This window comes from Zea mays, chromosome 5, assembly GCF_902167145.1.
Source record: "Zea mays cultivar B73 chromosome 5, Zm-B73-REFERENCE-NAM-5.0, whole genome shotgun sequence".
NCBI lineage: Eukaryota > Viridiplantae > Streptophyta > Magnoliopsida > Poales > Poaceae > Zea > Zea mays.
In genome coordinates, this window is record NC_050100.1 from 215,734,037 (window position 1) to 215,752,611 (window position 18,575).

At 44.5% G+C, this 18,575-nt stretch overlaps 1 protein-coding gene across 2 annotated transcripts; it reads right to left on the minus strand.

Annotated features, from left to right (window-relative positions):
* Positions 1–2,053: 2,053 nt before the first annotated feature.
* On the minus strand, positions 2,054–6,345 carry LOC100193057 (uncharacterized). 2 transcript variants are annotated; one of them, XM_008682871.3, is made up of 9 exons: positions 5,891–6,345; positions 5,139–5,749; positions 4,912–4,994; positions 3,324–3,332; positions 3,152–3,240; positions 3,003–3,076; positions 2,876–2,926; positions 2,691–2,767; positions 2,054–2,601 (listed from the first exon to the last, which is right to left on the minus strand). In XM_008682871.3, the coding sequence occupies exons 2-9, from the start codon at positions 5,690–5,692 to the stop codon at positions 2,441–2,443; spliced, it is 1,098 nt and encodes a 365-aa protein (XP_008681093.1). In that variant the 5' UTR covers positions 5,693–5,749; positions 5,891–6,345; the 3' UTR covers positions 2,054–2,440. The 2 variants fall into 2 exon arrangements, with proteins under 2 accessions (XP_008681093.1, NP_001131696.1); NM_001138224.1 differs by having other exon boundaries at positions 2,120–2,595; positions 5,891–6,217.
* Between the last annotated feature and the right edge of the window lie 12,230 nt (positions 6,346–18,575).

Genomic DNA, 18,575 nt, shown 5'->3' on the forward strand with positions numbered 1-18,575 from the left:
TCGAAAGTTTCAGTCGCTAGGCACATTTTAATCAGATGCATTGAACACCGATGGTATGGTTGACAAACAAAAAACCTATCTCCTCTCTATCTATCAGTGTGAGGAGTAGTCATGTGTAAATCTATAGCACATTATTGGAAACTGGAGCATGTACTAAAATATGCACTCCAGCACTAAATCAGTTGCAAACTTCCAGTAGGTTATGCATCAAGGAAAATATATAATAATGGTGTCAGTGTGAAGGAGCAGTCATGTGTACATGTGTAGCACGTTATTGAAAATGGAGCTTATATTAAAAAAATCTGCATTCCAGCACATTACTGGAAATCGGAGTATATTATACTAAAATCTGTATTCCAAATATCTATTTAGGCATTTGATCGAACATCTTGCGCGCATGGTGCACACCAGCAACAGCTCGCTTCCAATAGCAGTAGGAGACATGTGAGCTCTCCGCCCTTCGCCTTGTCGCAGCTCCATCATTCAGATCCGACATGGACTGACTTCCTCTCGTCCGGGTTAAGGAGAAGAGCGAGGGCGAAGGCGACATTCACGGCGGCAAATATTCGAGACTTTGGAAAACCATAGATACCGGTACACACTACTGAGGAAGAAGAAAAGGCAATAATAAGGTGTTGGATGAACCAGCTTCAGGCACGGGCTGACTCCCTATCATCTGGGTTAGGGAGAAGAGCGAGGACGAGGGCGACATTGACGGCCGCGAAGATCGATAGACTGGAAAATCGTAGATACTGGTTTGCGCTACTGAGGAAGAAAAAATGGTCATAAGGTGTTGGATGAACCTGCAGAAGCTATGGAGGCGAACGCAGCGCACAAGGAGCGAGGACGCACGGCCGTTGGTCTCCGGCGTCGTCGTCGCCCTCGCTGGAGACGCCAGGCCATTTGAGAGGAGGCCCTTTTGGGGACGGAGGTGCCCTTTCTGGAAGGCTGTAGGCGTAGGTAAGCTGAGAAGGAACCGCCTCCGTTGATGAAACATCGTGCGGACGGTTTTTTTACGCCGACGTGGGCGAACGACGTCACTCGTTTGCGTCGCGGTTTGTATAGTAGTAATTTCTTCGTCTCTTGTCTGATATAGGTGTAAACCATGTGGCACTGCCATGGGAGGTTGACTGTCCGAATGCTACGCTTTTATTAAAGCTGCCAGAAGCACTGACCAGTGCACTCGACTCAAGTTTGGATGAGGCTGTCCGAGCAGTCTGCCTACCGTCTACCGAGCCTCACGCTCAGTAGTCGGTCTCCTTGTGCGACATCCAAGTGTCGATCTTAGGTGGCAAGGCTGACCACTGCCCGAGCTACTTAGGGCCTGTTTAGAAGCACCTAGTTTATTGGAAACTGGTTTATAAAAATTAGAATAGTTTTAAACATGAGTTTATATCTCAGTTTATAGAAATTGGATTACCAGTTCTTTAAAAATTAAAAAGCTTACCTCTCCTATTGGATTACCCAAGTGGATAGCCTTCCGCGATGCGTGGCCAGGAAGCCCAACCAACGGTGGACCGGTAAAGAATGGACTAGCTAGTGCAGTCCAGTGGTGCCTGCTTGCATGTTTCTTCTCTGCCTCGCCAACCTGCGTGCTAAGTAGAGGGAATGAAAGAATATCCGAAATATGAAAACATTAATCAGTCTCCTATATTCCCGAGTCCTTTCTTGCCCTCCATGTTGCATCTTTGTTCTTATTCCTCCTCTCTCCGCTGTTCACAGTATTTCGGTTGTAATTTTCCGTGTGATTATCGGTGTGTTTTTTGTGGTGTGTGGGAGCACGGTAGCACCTGAACTTTGATTAGATTGCAGAAACTCCTCAAGTCGTAAATAGATTCACATGGTAGCTGGAGAGATCAACCAACGACCAGGTAAAATCGCTAGTTCCGTAGTTCTGGTTGCAAGTTGTTGTGAATTGGAACCATGGAAAAGTCTTGGTCTCTTCCGACGCTGCGGCCAACACCTGGTTTACACTCGTGAAATTCAGGTCGAGGTCACGGCGTCGCTGCACTCCATATCCTGGGCCCACGACGAGCACCACAGTGCACAAAGGTAAAAAGAATGGCAAACGACCAGGTAAACGCATTCCCTCAAGATCATACAAGGACAATTATTCAGAAAAAAAAGGGGAACGTGCAAACTGATAACGCTAATCTAGCAAACAGAACATAAACACTGGCTTCGCTAACATTTGCAGAAAGATCTATCCTACGAGGCCTTATGATACAACCCCAAAATCTTCATATATGTCTGGCCAAATCTACTAACATTTGCACACTTTTTTTTGCTAGCGGGTCGATTTAACTGTAATCCCAAGTCATGTAAAGCAGGAATATTGACAAACTGCAACCGGTTCTCCTATCTGTATATGTACCAACTAAGCTGCATATACGTCTGGCCAAATCTGCTCGATCGACAATCACTGCATTGAACTTGGAAGTCATTCTTCTGGCTTGGATGCAAGCAGCCTCAAGCCTTCGCCTTCTATACAGTGCATACCCTTATCGACATAGTTGCTTCGGTCAAAATTGGTCACAGCGTTTTTGCCACGTATCTCAATGGCAGCAATATCATAAGCCTCTGCAGCTTCTTCCTCTGTTTCTGACTCGGAACAAAATTAAGATCATCAGTAAACTCAAACCAGTTACTTTTCAAAGGCATGGGTAAATCAAAGTTCATGTTCTGCATACTGAATGTTCCCAGGTAAATGTCTCTAGTTCCAGCAACCAGTCCTATGCGTGCTTGCCATCTCCCGTCTTTCTGCCTTCTGCCATAGGGCAAGATTTTAATTTAGTTTCAGTATAACGTACAGAACAAACGGGTAATGCTTCCAAGTCTCAGCAAGCTCAAAAGAACAAATGAAAGACAGGTAAACCTTGTCACTCCTCTATAAATAGAAGCTCCTCTTGAAAAGCAGCTGCTCCTCCTGCATGAGTAGACAAATTACTGTGATAGCCATTTCTCGACCCAGTGACATACATGGGGAAGATTGATAAACATACCTTCTCAAGTATGTCACACATTCCTCTCGAGACAAATCCCTTATGTCCTCCAACTCCTTGCCGTATTGTGAAATCTGAAGTAATTCTGACATGTATAAGGCCATCATGTAACTGATAGATATCACTGAAGCCAAAGGAAAAGAACTTGCCGGAAAGTTCAGTCTGGTATTTTCGCCCCAGTATTTAATAGCAGCAACATCATAAGCCCTGGCCGCTTTTTCCTCGGTATCATAACTTCCTGAAAGGTACATAATTTAGTGGGAAATAATTAAACCAAAAACACAAGAACCAAGATGAAGATAGTGAATTAACAAAAGTTACCTAGATAAACTGAAGCACCGCCACATCAGAACATTGCAAGAAACCATTAGTAAGTCACAGATAGCTAGATACACATCATACAGAAAGAAATAAAATAACAAATTGTCATAGAAACAATATCATCTTTGATGGTGGTATTTTATCTCTTCAGCAATGGAAAAGGTCTTTCAGGGAAGTACTAGCTTTACTAGTTCATAGGGCTATCTCATCAAAGAGTGGATCCTGAAACAGGGCTGAGTAGTTCTCATGATTTCCCAAAATTTTATTCTCATGATAAAACACATTATGAATGGATGGAAACAAATAAGAATAAGTAGTTATCAATTTAGATGTTGATTGCTCCAATTTATTGCACGTAGACGTAGCATTTGGATTTGTAAAAAAATCTATTTTAAAATTTAAGACTTAATTTGTTTACGTTTTTTCAGTTATTGATAAATTGCTCAGTTAGGGACGATCACAGGTATTTCTTAGAAATATATATAGAATCCAGAAATACACACACACACATCAGAAACAGTGGATATGACATACTTGGTTAAAACAACTTAAAGAACTAACTAACAAAAAGATTCTAATTTCTGATCAATAGCAAAACAAATTATTTAGTACGTGTTTGAAAACTCCCCTCCTACAATCTATAAGAGGTCATGATACAAAATTATATCTTAAACAAAAGGCACTCTCACAAGAGAGTGCATAATGGTTTTCCCCCATGCCATATGAACATAGGAATTTACTGAAGGATGCAACTATTTTTGTAGCTATACTTGGCTGCTTCCACTACAGGACAATGTCTATTAAGAGTACAAGTTGATTGATGTTTAGAGGAATTTAATAACTGATGCAACTGTTTTTGCAGCTATACTTGGCTGCTTCCACTACAGGACAATGTCTATTAATAGTACAAGTTAACTGATGTTTAGAAGGTGACAAAATGTGAGATCCATGAGGCACAACAAATACTTTTCACATATTGCATCTAAATGTAAGCTAACCTACTTTTGCAGGAGCTTGCTATTCCAATAATCACACCTCAATTGTGAAATGCCAGAAATACTAAGTCAACCAACCAATATAGGGCACATAAATATCATAACACACATGTGTGGGACTAAGACAGATGATAAAGTTACATAATGCAAAAAAAACACTTACTTCAATACTGACTTAGAACAAAAGAAACAGGACACTGACTGAAGAATGATATGGCATACATAATTACATACAATTTAGTATTGGTTCAGAAGTGCATAGTTTGTAGCAAATGAAATGTGGCCTGGAGAGCTATCAAATTTGTAGCTCTTCTATATTTGTACAAGAACCTAGTTCTGTTCTCTCACTGCTACAGAAACTATTGCCCAATATTCTAACTCGATGATGGATAAATGAGAAGATGACAAAGAAATAAATGCACGATATTAGCTCCCAAGGAAACCTATTTTATTTACATGGCCATATTTCTATATCTGGCAATGTCATAGAATTAATATTTATTGACAAAAAATAATGGTTCGGTATATAAAGAGTAAATCTCCTTTAGATTGAAGGTCTCCTAGTTCTGGTTAGATGGTTAAAAAATGGATACCTTGTTTCCCTTTCCTTCTACGTCCCTCTACTCTGCAAGAACTGTCCCACAAATGAGCTTCATATTTCCCACTCCATCTATGCCTGCACAAATTGATGACTTTGGTAAATTGACCCAGTATGCTTAGCAGACAATGTGTATTTAGTTAAGATACCAAAGTGATAAATCAATTGAATTGTTTGTCTCCCCTTAGCAACTGCTACAATTTACAGGGACACGCCACTCACCTAGTCACACCATGGAAACTTGACGATCGGGAGCCAGCAGGTCGCACCGCAGAAGTGGCGGCAGAAGCACCTACAGCACCCTTCACTTCACTGTACCCTGCAACTGTGCCAGGATTAATACGGTCGACAATGTCATCTGCATGCTCGTCCTTCTTGACAATGGTGAGCACTTGAACTCTCTCATCCTCGTCGCCGCAGTATTCATTTCCAACCAAAGTAACTAAAGCAGCCCTCTTGCCAGGGTTCTCATCATCTGCGCAGCCTTCAACTTCACTTCCATAGTCGACCTGCTCACACTTGGGTAACTTCTCCTCCTGTCGATCGCCACTGGATTGCCCTGCCTTTCCTGTGCCTGCATCCTTAGTTCCTGGCACTGCTGCACCGTGCGTCTCACAGTTTCCCTGGGTGCTCATCGCCTCTACAGCAACTGCTGGCACTCTATTCAGATTGATAGATTGGCTCCTCTCGATCTTACCCTCATCCCCTGATTCTCCCGCAGCCTTATCCTCTTCCGTTTGCTTACCCAGATTACCTCCCAAGTCCGATTCCTCCATCGGACACGGGAGACAAAAAAAAAACCTAACTATCTCTTCGCCAACTGTCCACAAACTCTGCAAGAGAGGGGATGGACAAACATTTGTACAATAAAAAACGCATAGTTAGATCCATCCGAAGAAGGAATAACAAACCACAAAGCCGCCTATAATCCATCCATCCAGCATCCAGAATCGGAGAAACCGAAGAACCAGTACCTCGAGCCGCCGCCCCGCAGTGATTGAGAGGTAAGCCTGCTGACGACGATTGAACCCTAGTAGCGTGTGGGTACTTCAGGCGCACCCGAAAGGCAACGGAACAGGAAATTTCACGTGGCAATCGGCCAGTGACTACCGAGGCAGGGAATTAATAGGGAGTGCGCCGGGCGAATGGCGCCGAATTGGGCAGGAAGCGACGAGCACCAGCGGGGGAGACGGCGGCCTAGTGGAGAGTGATGCGGGAAACAACCAAAAAAATTTCTCGGGCAAATCGAGAGAGAGAGAGAGGGAGTGGGAGGGGGGAAATATCGCACGATAATTCTTCCCTCTTCCTCCGCCGGATTTATCTAATCGGCTCAGCAGAGATAGCTGAGCGCAACTGCGGCACTGGGGGCTGGGGCTACTGCTGCTGGGGACGTAAGGGAATAGGTAATTAAAGGGGTGTTTATAATTTTTGTGTGATTAAGCGTCCTTCGTGCACGACGCCCCTCGTGATGCGTGCCAGCCTGTAGGAGGGACGGGCGGCAGGCGGCCCGTGCCATGGGGCTGTGCGGAGGCCCCACACGACGGAGTGACTTGTGCACGGTGCGGATGCGGCTTCCGGTTCGCCTGGTCGATCTGCGCCGTCCGGTCTCGTGACGGGCCTGACGGCGGACGGACTGGATGGAACGTTGTACATGGGCGAGACCGCAGGGAGAGGAACGGGAGCTTTTCTCGAGGCTGCTTGCCAACGGCTCAGAGCGGCGGACGCTTCAAGGGGCCGTGATCCTGCGGCTGCCAACGCAGCCCAGCAGCCGTATTTGGTTTGGCGAACTCCTCACATAGAATTGGTGAACCCCGACAGCATTTGTTTTGTTATTCTAAGAATTTTAGTTAGCAGATAAAGTTATGTGGTTATTACTATTACTACATATAAATAGGCTGATGCCCTACAACATTTGCATTGTTGCAGGCAGGGCCGTGCCGGCAAAATCTGAGGCCCTGAACAAGTTTTAAAACGAGGCCTTTTTTATTGGTGGAGGGCACCCGTCGCCGGTGAATGAAACGTCGTAAAACTACAGATATACACGTTATGGCTAAACTCACGTCTCACAGTCATATAATAGAAGCATGTGCAGAGACGGAGCCAAAACGAATGAGAGGACTAAATGAAACTGCTAACGTAAAAGATCTTTTTTGCATTATATCATATATATACATTTTAAATTTTAGAGGAGTCTTTAGTGGAGTAGGGGCTGGAGCCCCGTCTACTTCACTATTACTTGCGTTACTGAGCATAAGTACAGACAGATAAGTAAAAAAATAGGGATTAATATTGTATTTCTATTTTATAAATGTACTATAAACCTACACATTTGGGCCCCAAAGATTTAGGGGCCCTGTTCCATCGCACACCTCGCACGCCCTCTGGCCCGGGCCTGGTTGCAGGCTTGCAGCTATTTGGACTGCTACACCTATAATATATAAAGACAAAATATCGTAGAAGCCGCAGTCGGATTAAAGCTACAGTGTTGAACACAAAAAGTGGCGGACGGTTCGGCCCTAAGGCGTACGATCAGATTAACTCGGGTGATTATTCTTATCTCGTCCGTGGTTATCCATTTAATCATGTGAGATTTGTTAGCTATCTCATAGGAATGGGTCCAAACCTCCCATATATATATGAAGGGTACGACCAATTGAGAAACCACCGAACACATTTCAATATTAAATCGAACCAATTATTTTATTTACCATTCATGTCTTAGAAGTAGATATAGTGTAGTTCTACTTGTAGCTTTATGCATATCCACCTCCACCCTCTACGTCGTCTAGATCTGTCTTGGTTGGTTTGCCAACTCCAAGACGACCATATGATCTTATCCCTCCCTGAGACAAAATCTAGTTGTCCATTCAAGATACATTACCTCGATTGTCTCTTAATTTTTAGGCAACTCCACATTATCTGAGGACGCCTCTCGAATGACCTATCGGCCCAAAGCACCATAAGATCTCTCCCTAGTGGCGAGATCTAGATTCCAGCAAGGGGGAAGACGACCTCGTGTCATCGCAGACCGTCCGATACAGAGCGCGGACCTGTCGGGGACCATAATTAGGGGTACCCTCAAGACGCCTAATTCTCAGCTGGTAACCCCCATCAGCATAAAGCTGCAAAGGCCTGATGGGTACGATTAAGTCAGGGATCAGTCCACACGAGTGACTCGATCACGCTTCACCCGAGCCTAGCCTCGGCCAAGGGCAGCCGACCTCGAGAGACTTCCGTCTCGCCCGAGGCCCCCCTTTTAACGGCGTACACACCTCCGGCTCGCCCAAGGCCTTGGCTTCGCTTAGAAGCAACCCTGACTAAATCACTGCGCCGACTGACCAGGTTGCAGGAGCATTTAACGCAAAGGTGGCCTGACACCTTTATCCTGACACGCGCCCCCCGGCAGAGCCGAAGTGACCGCCGTCACTCCACCGCTCCACTGACCAGTCTGACAGAAGGACAGCGCCGCCTGCGCCACTCCGACTGCAGTGCCACTCGACAGAGTGAGTCTGACAGGCAGTCAGGCCTTGCCAAAGGCGCCATAGGAAACTCCGCTCCGCCCGACCCCAGGGCTCGGACTCGGGCAAAAACCCGGAAGACGGCGAACTCCGCTCCGCCCGACCCCAGGGCTCGGACTCGGGCTAAGACCCGGAAGACGGCGAACTCCGCTCCGCCCGACCCCAGGGCTCGGACTCGGGCTAAGACCCGGAAGACGGCGAACTCCGCTCCGCCCGACCCCAGGGCTCGGACTCGGGCTAAGACCCGGAAGACGGCGAACTCCGCTCCGCCCGACCCCAGGGCTCGGACTCGGGCTCAGCCCCAGAAGACGACGAAACTACGCCTCGCCCGACCCCAGGGCTCGGGCTCCGCCCTGGCCTCGGCCAAACGATCTCCGCCTCGCCTGACCTGGGGGCTCGGGCTCGGCCTCGACCACGGAAGACAGACTCGACCTCGGCTTCGGAGGAGCCCCCACGTCGCCCGACCTAGGGCTCGGGCCCGCCACGTCAACAGGAAGCGCCATCACCATCCTACCCCGAGCCGACTCGGGTCACGAAGAACAAGACCGGCGTCCCATCTGGCCAGCTCCGCCAGATGAGCAATGATGGCGCCCCACAAGGTCTGTGACGACGGCGGCTCTCAGCTCTCTTACGAAGGCAGGACGACGTCAGCAAGGACTCGACCGCTCCTACAGCTGTCCCTCCGCCAAGCTCCGTTGCTCCTCCGACAGCCACGACATCACGCCAGCAAGGTGCCAATACCTCTCCGGCTGCCACATTGGCATGTACCTAGGGCGCTAGCTCTCTCTCTGCTAGACGCATAGCACTCTGCTACACCCCCATTGTACACCTGGATCCTCTCCTTACAACTATAAAAGGAAGAACCAGGGCCTTCTTAGAGAAGGTTGGCCACGCGGGGACGAGGACGAGACAGGCGCTCTCTTGGGGCCGCTCGCTTCTCTCACCCGCGTGGACGCTTGTAACCCCCCTACTGCAAGCACACCCGACCTGGGCGCGGGACGAACACGAAGGCCCCGGGATCTCCACCTCTCTCACGCCCGTCTCCGGCCACCTCGCCTCTCCCCCCTTCGCGCTCGCCCACGCGCTCGACCCATCTGGGCTGGGGCACGCAGCACACTCACTCGTCGGCTTGGAGACCCCCCGGTCTCGAAACGCCGACAGGACCGTCCAATGCGACGCACATCGCTCCTACGTCCAAGTCACAAACCGTCCGGCCCAGAGCGCGGACCGTCTGGTGCGACGTATGAAAGGCGCCGCTCCTGCATTCAGGTTGCAGACCATCCGATCCAGAGTTACGGACCTTTTATACCACCGTAGAGGACACCGCTAGTTGGTACAACCCTAGTGATTAACGCTGCCCAGATAAGAACTAACACAAAGCAAGACCACAGCAAGACGCACCGAACAAGCTTAGAGAAAAGGATGGCCGATGTGCCTGATTACGATTAACGGAAAAAAAGGATCGTAATCTATAACCCACACATCCTCCTTCCTCCTGAACTTTCCTCTCACCTCCTTCGCTCATTGTCTGCTTTCTACTCCATAGCAGGCGTCACCTGATCACCTCCGTCCGTGTCACGGCCAGGGATGGCACGTGGCCGTCGGCGTTCCCAGCCGATACTTGAGCACGATGCCCTAAAGTCGCTCGATGCAACTCCACATCGAACGCCGGAGTTCTGATCTGTTATATTTTCTGTTATCTAAGTATTTAGAGCATCTCCAACAGCGATCGATTGATACTCCAAAACAATAATTTATAGAAAAAAGTAAAAAAAAAACACAGTCCAACATCTCATAATATCTCCTAATTTATTCGATGTCCCAAAACAGAGGCTCGCAGTACTGATTTGAGGTCGAGTCAGCGCCGCCTCTATATGTGATTTTGTTTGTTTTCCACGCCGCGCCATTTCTGAAACTACATTGAGGTATTTTTAGTGAGTTGTTCGAGTTGAATATATTTTTTGGGCTTGGAGACTTTTGGAATGAGCCCAATATAAAGACATTGAGTGTATAACTATTAGGATTAGGAGGTGTTGGAGATGCCCTTATATGGCTATAATAAGGCCTACCCATCATGGACAAAAATCTCAACGGGGAAACACTGAAATCTGATAAAAAATTCTTGATTTCGGTGTGGTGCGAGATACAAATTCAGGTACGTTTTTTGTGTACTAGTTAAATGCCTGTGCGTTGCCACGGTTTTCATTTATACTCATCTTGTTGCCTAGGTGGTGCAAATATAGATTTGGAACCAATAATAATGTTTGAATCCTTCGTTTGTGCATAATTTGTTTTTTACCATTTAAATGTGGGGAGCTGGTTGATTGTAATACCCACTTCTTAAGAAAATCAAAAAGGAGAAATTACATTCGTTTATGTATGTGTGTGCATCTCTGTCTATCATCACATGTGCCTGATCATGATTAAAAATGAGTAAAACTCCACTAAGACAAAAATAAACCGTGGCATAATCTTGGATTTTTGTTTGTGCATTTAAAATAATAATGATATGAACAAAGATAAAATAATAATGAGGAGAAGAAGATTAGAGGAAAGGGGGAAATAATATCCAATATAAAATAATATTATAATTAAATAACATCCTCATAATTTGGTATGACCAATATGCATAGTTCAAATGAGTTTAAATTTGCACTTGAGATTACATTCAAAATTAGGATTCAAAAGAATTGTAAATAAAAGAAAATAGAAAATAAAAACAAAAGAAAATGGGAAATAACCTAACTGGGCCGCAAACGCCCTATTCGGCCCACTACCAATTTCCCTCTGCGCGACCCAACTGGTGTTTCCCACGCGTTTTTGCGCTGAGTCACCGTCGTGTGGGACCCATTGGTCAGCTTCATCCCCTCTCCTTATCTCTGCTCCGCTTCATGCGCAGGCAATTCATGGGCGGACTCCGTGCAGATGGCGCCCGAACTGCGGTCCACGCCAACCGTGGACCTCGGGGTTCATGACCGCGCCAGGATATAAGTGCCACACCAGCCGCCATGCCTCCCAAAACCCTAGGTCTCCTTTGTTCCCCGTGCCACCGCCGTCGTGATAGGAATAGAGGAGAGAGAAAATCCATGCGCTGCAGCTTGCTTGTGAAGCCACGAGACCTCGACTGGTCGCTCAGGAGGGATCTCACTGGAGGGCGCTAGAAGGGTGGACATCGGTGTCGGTGGCCAGGGACAACAGGTGTCGCGGGGTGTGAATCTCGCCGGACTTGGGGTCGCTGGGCGTTGCTGCCATGAGGATTTGCTGCATGGATGAAGGTAAGGAAGTGTACCATTACGTTCTCCTGAGAGCCCTCTGCGTGTAGTCCGTTTGGATCCGAATAATACGACCGGGGTTCGAACTTTGGGTGGTCCAGCCATGGCGCTTCCATGGCGGGTTGGCCGCCACCGTCATGGCCTGGGTGCTGCTGCGGTCTGGTGTTGAGAAGGGGGGAAGAAGGGCCGCTGGCCGTTAGATTGGAGATTGACGGCTAGGTTCGGATCTGGGGAAAATAGCTATGAGTCGTTGATCCTGGCGCCTACGGTGGAGATTAGATCAAGATCGTGATGAATCCGAGCCATCGAGATGAGATCGGAGGAGTGATAATAGATCGGGATATAATAAAATCTAGATCGTTGCTTTTAGATCCAGTGGAATAGATTGGGTACCGTTTCAGTTTGAGATGAGTCTAATCTAGGTCGTCTGATGTAGATCGGACGGTTGATGCCACCCGATACCCCTTCGGCCATGACCTTTTGTTAAAGAGCCCCTGCTCTTTTTCGTATTTAACCCGCCATCCACTCCAGCTATTCATCGAGTCTTAGAATACTTGTGTCGTAGCCCCTGTACTTACCAGTAATTGAGGCCTAGTTCAGACAGTGAGAAAAACTTATAAAATAATTTAGAAAAGGGATTTTTAATGTGAAAACAATTCCTAGAACTTGTATAGTTCCTAGAAAATTCATAGGGAGCCCAAATTTATTCATTCCAATTCCTATAATTTTGTAATAATGTTGTTTATCATATAGTGTCTCTGTTTTGACATGAAAGTCACATTAAAAATTATTTCATAATTAATCGGATGCCAAGCATATGAAACCTTAGGAAATTCGTATCTCCTCCGTTTTAAATCCGATTTGACTCGTTCCAGTTGCGTTAGCTTTGTATAAGTATCTACTACACAATAGCAACATTTATTATATAATATCCCATACTTTTATAATTGGGTTAATCTAAGCCTATTACATTAACTTATTTAATATTAATATAGTATTTTAATTTTATGGTTATAATTTAACTAGATAATCTTTAATAAAATAATGACTTAGATTAAAGTTGAGATAATTATTTATAGAATAATTTCACGTATGATCTATACTAACCAATTTATAATAAAAGTTTAATATTTACGTAGAGCTTCTATAGATCATAACTCCTTAATCGTAACTCCGATCTTAGTAGTTCTCGATCCCGCGATCCCGTAACTTCGCGTAAATCATTGTTATACATTTTGTTCTTATGTGTGGTGTGATGTTAATTTTATCTATACCATGGTTGTTTGTATTGCTACGACTAGCAGTGAGGTCACAAGGATCTGAAGAATCACCCTGGTAATTGGAATCTCAAGTGCCAGGCAAGTTGTGCCCTTGATCACTTCTTTTTACCCAGCCATGTTCTGATTAATCATAATGATCTGCATAGGTTAATTTTGATGGGACCCAATAGGTTACCCTAGTTTGTCTATCTTTATACCTTGTTTACCACTGGACTTTTTGGGTAGTACTTGCTAGTGCTATATGTGGTTTTGGGTATGAAGATACATTGTTCACGATTATACTTTTATTATCTGTTTATTATCACTGTTCATAATAAGATCATTATGTTAATTGGAACATGGAGCGACCACCCGGGAAAACAGTGCTACCACAAGGGTTTATGGATGCCCTTGGCTGATTAATTAGGAAAGCTAGTGGAGGACTACCTTACCCGAAAGGGGCAAGGGCAGTAGGGGAGTGGTCAGTGTAGGGAGGTCCTTGGTTGATTTTGCTGCGATGACGGTCAGGCAAGAACCATGCATTGGAGCTTCCTATAAACTGTAGCGGGTTTTCTGAAGCTAGTGGAACTTTGTAAAGGCCTCGTAGTGTTACCCTGCCTCGCCTCCTCGGTAGAGGTGTATGGGAAGTCGCGATCCCTTGGCAGATGGGTAACATGACTTGTGGGTAAAGATGCGCAACCTCTGCAGAGTGTAAAACTGGTATACTAGCCGTGCTCACGATCATGAGCAGCTCAGACCCTCACATGATTAAATTATGGAACTAAATTCAACTTGTCATATGCATTGCATCGCAGGTGATGTTGTTACTTCTGTTCTACTATTTAATTGGGTTGATATTTACTTATACTTAGTAATTGCTAATAAAATTTTGACCAACTTTAAAAGCAATGCTCAGCTCTAACCATCCTCTTTGGTAAGCCTTACACTTCACGTGAGCTCCCATCTTTGGCGAGTTCATGCACATTATTCTCCACAACTTGTTGAGCGATGAACGTATGTGAGCTCACTCTTGCTGTCTCACACCCCCACAGGTCAAGAACAGGTACCACAGGATGAGGCGCACGGAGGATGCTGTGATGAGTTCGTGAGTGGTCTAGGCCGTCGTCTCCCAGTCAACTTTGGGTTGCTGGACCGTTGTCTCCTTATAATGTAATTATTTATTTTGTAAAGAACTCATGTTATTTAGTAAATATGTGACATTCGATCTTGTGCCATGATTCATCATATGTGTGAGACTTGGTCCCATCACACCTGGTGACTATGTTCGCGCCCGGGTCTTGGTGCCCCGAAACCCGGGTGTGACAGAAGTGGTATCAGAGGAATGTTGACTGTAGGACGAAACCTAGATAGAACTGGACAACCATTATCTACTTACCTTTGCTAATCTGATTCTTTTCTAAACTTTTCTTAATCTATTCTCATCTATTTCCGCTTTACTCTAAATATTCTCATCTTTTCATTCTAACGACAAATGTGGATTTCACACTTTGAAATCCCGTGCCTAAAGTGACCTTTAGGAATAGGAAACCTACTCTTAGGAACAAAAAAACAAAACTATTTTTATAGTTATCCATACGCTTGAGTGTTTGTTCTTATGATATTTGTCTGATTTGGATCTTTGATTGAGTGTGATTAGTGGTGGAGTAATGTCCACAATTATATCGGCATATACGTATAGGCATAAAAATAAATAAATAAAATTTACGAGATAACTAAACAACTTAGATTATCCTCCATTAAAATGTATCTATTTCATAGAGGTCCCTCTTATCTTAAAAGACTCTCTCTTATCTTAATAGATCTGTCTCATGTTAAAATATTCTTTCTTACCTTAATGGTCTATCTTATCATAAAAGATTCTCTCTTATATTAATTAAGATAGTTCCATTTTTACATATTCTCTCTTATCCTAAAAGATTCTTTCTTATCTTAATAGATCCATCTTATCTCGAAAAGATTCTATCCTATCCTAATAGATCTGACCAATCTCAGAAGATTCTTACTCTTGGAGACTCATCTTGTCCTAATCAGCATACTTACCCCCACCAATTTGCTTATCTCATAAAAGTGTAACAAGCATGATCTATTCTAAAATAAATTAAGTAGATCTTATCTAGTCTATCTCACCCATATCCATCTTAACCATACTCCGGTAACTTTGATGATATACACTGACCTCGAATCAATGAGCTCAAGACCGGAGAAGAAAGGATCAACCTCGTCAAGAAAGGAGGGAGGTCAAACCCAACCTTCAGTTGCATTGCCACTCAACACGGAGTTCTTTCTCACTATAAACTTTCTTACCCCAGGCTATTCTTGCCCTAACTTATCCATCTCTTATATCCTACATAATAAGTGGCTGGAGACCTATGCTCTCCTAATAAACCCCTATTGACTATAAAAAAATGAAACTCTAGATTTCTGGATCAATTATAGAGTAAAAGCTGAAATACGAACCAATCCTTATGTACCCCTTTTTCTTACAAATCTCGAGGACGAGATTATTTTTAAGGGGGTAGGATTTGTAATACCCACTTCTTAAGAAAATCAAAAAGGAGAAATTACATTCGTTTATGTATGTGTGTGCATCTCTGTCTATCATCACATGTGCCTGATCATGATTAAAAATGAGTAAAACTCCACTAAGACAAAAATAAACCGTGGCATAATCTTGGATTTTTGTTTGTGCATTTAAAATAATAATGATATGAACAAAGATAAAATAATAATGAGGAGAAGAAGATTAGAGGAAAGGGGGAAATAATATCCAATATAAAATAATATTATAATTAAATAACATCCTCATAATTTGGTATGACCAATATCCATAGTTCAAATGAGTTTAAATTTGCACTTGAGATTACATTCAAAATTTGGATTCAAAAGAATTGTAAATAAAAGAAAATAGAAAATAAAAACAAAAGAAAATGGGAAATAACCTAACTGGGCCGCAAACGCCCTATTCGGCCCACTGCCCATTTCCTTCTGCGCGACCCAACTGGTGTTTCCCACGCGTTTTTGCGCTGAGTCACCGTCGTGTGGGACCCATTGGCCAACTTCATCCCCTCTCCTTATCTCTGCTCCGCTTCATGCGCAGGCAATTCATGGGCGGACTCCGTGCAGATGGCGCCCGAACTGCGGTCCACGCCAACCGTGGACCTCGGGGTTCATGACCGCGCCAGGATATAAGTGCCGCACCAGCCGCCATGCCTCCCAAAACCCTAGGTCTCCTTTGTTCCCCGTGCCACCGCTGTCGTGATAGGAATAGAGGAGAGAGAAAATCCATGCGCTGCAGCTTGCTTGTGAAGCCACGAGACCTCGACTGGTCGCTCAGGAGGGATCTCACTGGAGGGCGCTAGAAGGGTGGACATCGATGTCGGTGGCCAGGGACAACAGGTGTCGCGGGGTGTGAATCTCGCCGGACTTGGGGTCGCTGGGCGTTGCTGCCATGAGGATTTGCTGCATGGATGAAGGTAAGGAAGTGTACCATTACGTTCTCCTGAGAGCCCTCTGCGTGTAGTCCGTTTGGATCCGAATAATACGGCCGGGGTTCAAACTTTGGGTGGTCCAGCCATGGCGCTTCCATGGCGGGTTGGCCGCCACCGTCATGGCCTGGGTGCTGCTGCGGTCTGGTGTTGAGAAGGGGGGAAGAAGGGCCGCTGGCTGTTAGATTGGAGATTGACGGCTAGGTTCGGATCTGGGGAAAATAGCTATGAGTCGTTGATCCTGGCGCCTACGGTGGAGATTAGATCAAGACCGTGATGAATCCGAGCCATCGAGATGAGATCGAAGGAGTGATAATAGATCGGGCTATAATAAAATCTAGATCGTTGCTTTTAGATCCAGTGGAATAGATTGGGTACCGTTTCAGTTTGAGATGAGTCTAATCTAGGTCGTCTGATGTAGATCGGACGGTTGATGCCACCCGATACCCCTTCGGCCATGACCTTTTGTTAAAGAGCCCCTGCTCTTTTTCGTATTTAACCCGCCATCCACTCCAGCTATTCATCGAGTCTTAGAATACTTGCGTCGTAGCCCCTGTACTTACCAGTAATTGAGGCATAGTTCAGACAGTGAGAAAAACTTATAAAATAATTTAGAAAAGGGATTTTTAATGTGAAAACAATTCCTAGAACTTGTATAGTTCCTAGAAAATTCATAGGGAGCCCAAATTTATTCATTCCAATTACTATAATTTTGTAATAATGTTGTTTATCATATAGTGTCTCTGTTTTGACATGAAAGTCACACTAAAAATTATTTCATAATTAATCGGATGCCAAGCACATGAAACCTTAGGAAATTCGTATCTCCTCCGTTTTAAATCCGATTTGATTCGTTCCAGTTGCGTTAGCTTTGTATAAGTATCTACTACACAATAGCAACATTTATTATATAATATCCCATACTTTTATAATTGGGTTAATCTAAGCCTATTACATTAACTTATTTAATATTAATATAGTATTTTAATTTTATGGTTATAATTTAACTAGATAATCTTTAATAAAATAATGACTTAGATTAAAGTTGAGATAATTATTTATAGTATAATTTCTCGTATGATCTATACTAACCAATTTATAATAAAAGTTTAATATTTACGTAGAGCTTCTATAGATCATAACTCCTTAATCGTAACTCCGATCTTAGTAGTTCTCGATCCTGCGATCCCGTAACTTCGCGTAAATCATTGTTATACATTTTGTTCTTATGTGTGGTGTGATGTTAATTTTATCTATACCATGGTTGTTTGTATTGCTACGAATAGCAGTGAGGTCACAAGGATCTGAAGAATCACCCTGGTAATTGGAATCTCAAGTGCCAGGCAAGTTGTGCCCTTGATCACTTCTTTTTACCCAGCCATGTTCTGATTAATCATAATGATCTGCATAGGTTAATTTTGATGGGACCCAATAGGTTACCCTAGTTTGTCTATCTTTATACCTTGTTTACCACTGGACTTTTTGGGTAGTACTTGCTAGTGCTATATGTGGTTTTGGGGTATGAAGATACATTGTTCACGATTATACTTTTATTATCTGTTTATTATCACTGTTCATGATAAGATCATTATGTTAATTGGAACATGGAGCGACCACCCGGGAAAACAGTGCTACCACAAGGGTTTATGGACGCCCTTGGCTGATTAATTAGGAAAGCTAGTGGAGGACTACCTTACCCGAAAGGGGCAAGGGCAGTAGGGGAGTGGTCAGTGTAGGGAGGTCCTTGGTTGATTTTGCTGCAATGGCGGTCAGGCAAGAACCATGCATTGGAGCTTCCTATAAACTGTAGCGGGTTTTCTGAAGCTAGTGGAACTTTGTAAAGGCCTCGTAGTGTTACCCTGCCTCGCCTCCTCGGTAGAGGTGTATGGGAAGTCGCGATCCCTTAGGAGATGGGTAACATGACTTGTGGGTAAAGATGCGCAACCTCTGCAGAGTATAAAACTGGTATACTAGCCGTGCTCACGGTCATGAGCAGCTCGGACCCTCACATGATTAAATTATGGAACTAAATTCAACTTGTCATATGCATGGCATCGCAGGTGATGTTGTTACTTCTGTTCTACTATTTAATTGGGTTGGTATT